We start from the raw sequence: 6,000 nt of genomic DNA on the forward strand, positions 1-6,000 counted from the left end.
TCTTTCTTGTTGGCAGGTGACAGGGGGCTGGATAAAGTGTGATATCGACTAAGTCCGAATATACAGTGGCTTAGCAGTGTAGCGACTCAATTGTGTTCTTTTGAGGGAGTTGTTACAAGCTGACAATGGAGGAGAGGGAAACAAAATCTCAAACAGGCTGGGCAGGAAGACCCATCTTCTCCAGCATGTCAGTGAAGAGAAAAATGAGAGCGGAATGAAAACTGAAGATGAACACGACTGTACTGCTGTTAGTCTAAATGGGTAAAGGCCACCTATGGCTTAGTTACAGCTTGACCAAACAGGCTGTTTCTACTGTGACATACAACTGTATCATCATCATCATCATCAGTGTTGTTTGTTCTTACACAGTTAGTGTCACCCCCAGCCAAACCAGGGCCCTAAGTGGAATATTCTTGGAAATTCAAATTCTTGGTTGGAACCAAAATCTGAAGCCAGAGTGGGTCCTCAGGACCGACTTTGAGAACCCCTGGTATACCAAATTTACCAAGACAGCTGTTCATGTATTTTTATGCAAAGGAGTTTCTTTTGGGCAGCAGTGTGGCGTTGTGGTTAACACCTTGGAATTTAAACTCCTCTGAGGTTGTGGGTTCAAATCTCACTACTCACAATGTGTTACCACTAGCAAGTCACTTCACTGTGCACCAAGTGGAAAAACCAAAGACAGATAACTAATGTGGATGAGGGTGCTAGCCAAGTAATAATAATAAAAATGTGAGTATAACATGAAGCATTTTACAGGCTGTAAACAGAATAACATACACAACTCCCTGTCTATACTGAAAGTTTCGTCCGATTGTTAACCATTTAACCCGATATCTATGCAAAAGGAAGAAGGTGCAAGTCTTTAGAGTCCTGGTGCTTCCTGTCTTGCTATATGGTTGTGAGACATGGATGCTATCAAGTGACCTGAGATGAAGACTGGACTCCTTTGGTACTGTGTCTCTCCGGAAAATCCTTGGGTACCACTGGTTTGACTTTGTGTTGCTCATGGAGTCCCGAATGAGGCACATTACCTGCATTGTGAGGGAGCGTCAGTTACGGCACTATGGCCATGTGGAGCATTTCCCAGAGGGTGATCCAGCTTGTAAGATCCTCATTGTTGGGGACCTGAGTGGCTGGACCAGGCCAAGGGGTCGCCCACGTAACACCTGGCTGTGGCAGATAGAGGGTCATTTCTGGAAGGGTGGGACTGGACCGTGTGTCTGTCTGGGGGGTTGCAAACTGGGTATCCCAAGTTGTTTCATTGTGTCACTTGACTTGTTAACCATTTCTAACACAGAGAACACACAGAATGTTTAAAGCTGAGGTTATTTTACTTTGTCACTCTGGGTGACATATTAGCATCACTAAGCTGTACCAAGTGTGAACAATGATGGATGAAAAGTAGTTTGTAGGGAACTTAACTAAAGGGGGTGCCGTGTTTCATCTCATATTAGTTACCTGTCTTTCACGAGACATCCATGTGCATGGGACAGAGCTCAGGTGAAAGGAAACGTTGTTGCAGTCAACTGCTTATGCAAGGTGGTTTCATCTGCAAGAAAGACAATCAGTCAAAGCAGTAGCCCGGGTACTGGTTTGTAGGACAAAGTGGGCACTGCCCATTCTATTAGGCTTTTGAATGTCACACCAGCAAATTTAACAGGGCTGTGGAAATCCAGCATCCCCTTCTTCCAAAGTAAGTGACCGACCTGTAGCTCGTACAAAACTCAGCCTGTACGTCTTAAGGTGCAAATCGACTGTCTACTGTAAGAGAAGGGGGTCTTTAATATTAAAAATATTGTGTAATTCAACACAAACTAACTTCAGATAAGAGTATCAAAGTATCATTCTGTGATGCACCATGCATGTACATTGCCCTCCAGAATGTTTGGGACAAAGACACATTTTTTCTTGATTTACCCCTCTGCTCAGGTCAGGGAGCATGCACTAGTGCACCCACCACATGACGAAACACCTCGGAATCCTGGTTGGCACCCCCCCCCATGCAGACACGCGGTCCAGTCCTACCCCTCAGAAATGACCATCTATCTGCTGCAGCCATGTGTTACATGGGGGTCCACTTGGCCTGGTCCATTCGCTTGGGTCCTCAACAATGAGGATCCTGTGAGCCAGGTAATCTCGCCACAAGGCTGTACTGCATTTAAGGGGATTTGCAGACATTTTGGTCCCACAGCACTTTTTCTACATATTCCTCCCCCCCTCCCCCCTTTTCAGGGCACCATCATGTCTTTGACAATTGGCATCACAGGTGTTTGCGAATCCTCAGGTGGGTTTCATTGCTTCATAAGATGCCTCGGCTTGCTTCTGCCCTCTGGAGTCTGCAGCCGCCATTATTCAACATGAGGACAAGGGCTGTGCCAATTAAAGTCAAAGAAGCCATTATGAGGCTGAAAATCATGAATTAAGCCATACCAGACATCAGTAAGATCTTAGGATGACCAAAATCAACTGCCTGGAGTATCGTGAAGAAGAAAGAATGCACTGGTGAGCTCAATAATCACAAAGGGACTGGTAGGCCAAGGAAGACCTCCGCTGCTGATGACAGATGAATCCTCCCTATGATAAAAAAAAGCCCCAAACGCCTGACCGACAGACCAGAAACAGTCTTCAAGAGGCCGATGTGTGTGTCAAAGACGACTATCAGCAGAAGACGTCATGAACAGAAACACAGAGGACACTCTGCAAGATGCAAACCACAAAAACAGGACGGCCATATTAGAGTTTGTGAAAAAGGACTTCAAAGAGCCTGCAGAATTCTGGAAAAGGTCTTGTGGACAGACAAGACAAAGATGAACCTGCTGTACGAGAGTGATGGTGAGAGCAAAGTGTGGAGATGACAAGGGCCTGAACAAGATCCATAGCAGACCACCTCATCTGTTAAACATGGCGGATAGGGTGTTATGTCTTGGGCGTGTATGGCTGCCACAGGTTCTGGCACACTTCTCTTCATTAATGATGGAACTGCTAATGGCACAATGAATTCTGAGGTGCTCAGTAGAGATAGGCAGGTTGGGAGCTGGCACTGATACTACTGTTGCTGCACCCACCACATGACAAACCACCTCAGGATCCCAAATTAGGACCCAAGAACAGCCTTGTAATGGGTGACACCTCAGCAGCATGCTAGTTTGAATGGAATAGACCAGTGTGAGGTTTTGGGTTTTTTTTTTCACAGTGGCTGGAGTGCCAATCATGCCACCAACTTCCAATTTCTCTCTGCAAGTTGGAGGACCTGCTTGCAGGTTAACGTCACACCCAGGATGGAGCAACCGCAAGTTAAGGGCCCAACAGAGTGGAATCACTTCTGCCATTTATGGGATTCGAGCCGGGAACCTTTCCGATTGCCAGCGGAGATCATTAGCCTCTGAGCTGCCCTGCCCTGCTCAAGTTACAGTAAATGCGTCTAAACTCAGTGGTCATCACTTCATCCTACAACAAAATAATGATGCAGACATACTACTGAGGCAACACTGGGGTTTGACAAAGCTGAAAAATGGAAAATTCTGGAATGGCCGATCCAGTCACTTGATTTAAATCCAATTGAGCAGGACTTCCATATGCTGAAGAGAAAATGTAAGGGGACAAGAATCAGGAGCTAAAGATGGCTGCATTAGAGGCCAGACAGAGCATCACCAGAGAAGATCCTCAGCACTTGCTGATAGCGATGAATGGCAGACATCAAGCAGACACTGCCTGTGAGGGATATGCGACAAAGATCTAAATATGACAACGGCTTTAATAGACCTGCCATTGCTGTGTCCCAAACATTACAGTGCCCTGAAATGGGGGTGTTGTCATTTCTATATGGTGTGACTGAAATGTCTGCAAATCCCCTTATATGAAAGTCTGCAATGTTCACTTCAATCACAATCTGAACTGTTTGATTTGTAATTTTGAACCGTGGAGCAGAGGGCGGAAATCGTGGAACCCAAACTTTATGGAGGGCACCATTTATAACATTTTCCTTATTTTCACCCCAGCCATAACTGAAAAATTATAAGGCATAGGATATTTGCCTTCATTTTAATACAAATCTGAGATGTTGTAGTTAAATGTTTTAAAGATTTGTCGTGATCTGTCATGGGACAACCCCCATGAAGAAGATCAGAGGGGTTCCCCAGAAATCATTGCTGGTCGCCAAGGGGACCCCATAACAGTTCAAGCTCCAGGGCTCCAACAGCGCAGGTCTGCCACTTGATCGACGCGCTGACCAGCGGAAGTCCCCCATTTCTGTTGCTGTCGATGGCTTCACACTCGTATTGTTCTACCGGGTATAGCCTATCGTGACACGCTGGACAGAGCCGCTCCCCCTAGCATTTCAAATGACCCCTTTACCGTGTTGGTTTGCAGCCAGGACTGTAACGGTCTGTTTTAACTTGACATGTTCTTTCAAAGTCTACATTCGGATCTCTTCAGGCTTGGCCTGCGTGGGCGTGTGCGTGGCTGTGCCCCGAGATGAACCGATGCCCTGTCCAGGACTCCAGTTTTAACAGCAGTACTTAACTGGGACGATTTTAAGGTCATGCATTTTTAAAGACATTCTTCTCACACGGTGTATAAAACATGCGCAGAACATCTTCCCCATTTTCGCAAAGAGGGAATGAAGAAGGAAACAAAACACGTCGTTATGGAAACTTTAATAACTTCTTTTTTTTAATTCTCATAGTGTGCTATTTTTAAGTCGTTCGCTTTCTCTTCCCAGTTTCATCACAGGCATATGATGATCAGTGATCACGTGCCCGGTCTTTGCCATTTTTGTTTTTGCCCCCCATCGCTATCGCGACACACACACACACAGACACAGACAGACAGACAGACCCGCGCACTCGTGCAGCTGTCTCACCGATCGATCGCGTGAACGCGCCCTTCCACAGCCCAGCACCTTCTCACCTGGAGCCCCGCAGTCGGCGCACTCGTTGTTCCCGGGTTTCTGGAGAATCTCCTTTAAAGCCCGACTCGCTCTCTCATTCACTAAAGTCATACTGAAGAATCCGAACCGAAATCACCAAAAAGGGAACCAAAAAAAAAAAAAGTCCACAGACTTGAAAAAAAAAATGCGCCGAGCAGACAGGCGTGTTCCAGCGCAGCTTCCTCGAGGGCACCTGTATTGCTTGCAGCTCCTATTCTGCTTCTTTATCAGATCATCCCGAGATTTTTTTATAATCCGAATCGGCAGAGGAAGGAAGACTACAACCTTCGCCGCATCTTTTCCAGTAATCGTAATTTTAAAAATAACAACTGAAAAAATCTGATGCCGGCTGCGTTACAAATGAATGGACGGCCTCAGCTCTACTGGCCATAAACGTTGATTCAAGGGTGTGTATGAAGAGCAGTAGGAAGTTGCTAATGCGAACAACTCGTTTCAACTTGTTTTCCGCATAGTTTAGAGTTTAAAGGTGCGGGCTTCGTGGAGGTAAGAAGGTGCTTTACGCCACCTAGTGGATTCCTTTAAAAGTGTACGTCTCAGCAGTGTGCATGAAAGTGCTCTACAGAAGTGCTGCTCCTCAAACTTGTTTTTTTTTTTGTCCTGAGAATATATCAGGGACCCCCTTCACATTTACCCTCTTGTACTCTTGCTGCAGTCTTGACAGAGGTGGTGGATTTTGAACTCACTGTACATTTATTAATAAAAGCACAACGTCTTCTTTCCTTTAATTTGCTTACTTTTTAGTCATTCTGCTGTGTGTGTAAACTGTAGTGTGGGTGTGTATACGGTATACTTATTCATCTATTTAGGTATTTATTTATTTAGAGAGCTTCTGTAAAAAGCCAAATTTCCCCCTCTATCTATCTATCTATCTATCTATCTATCTATCTATCTATCTATCTATCTATCTATCTATCTATCTATCTATCTATCTATCTATCTATCTATCTATCTACCTCCATTCCCTTCTCTTGATACTCCAATTTCTTTCTCTGTTCTGATTCCCTTTTGTCCCATGCACCCCGATCAACCCCAGAATGAAGCACGCCCGC

The 6,000-nt window shown here is 45.3% G+C and overlaps 1 protein-coding gene across 1 annotated transcript in view; it reads right to left on the reverse strand.

The window, feature by feature from the left end:
* Positions 1 to 5,453, reverse strand: part of zgc:92360 (uncharacterized protein LOC436988 homolog) — a 73,502-nt gene extending 68,049 nt beyond the window's left edge. The window contains exon 1 of the mRNA XM_028815233.2: positions 4,912 to 5,453. Coding sequence (XP_028671066.1) covers positions 4,912 to 5,002 — 91 coding nt within the window. The 5' untranslated portion in view covers positions 5,003 to 5,453. The remainder of the gene's footprint in view (positions 1 to 4,911) is intronic.
* Positions 5,454 to 6,000: the final 547 nt, after the last annotated feature.

Source organism: Erpetoichthys calabaricus, chromosome 12, assembly GCF_900747795.2.
Source record: "Erpetoichthys calabaricus chromosome 12, fErpCal1.3, whole genome shotgun sequence".
Lineage (NCBI taxonomy): Eukaryota > Metazoa > Chordata > Cladistia > Polypteriformes > Polypteridae > Erpetoichthys > Erpetoichthys calabaricus.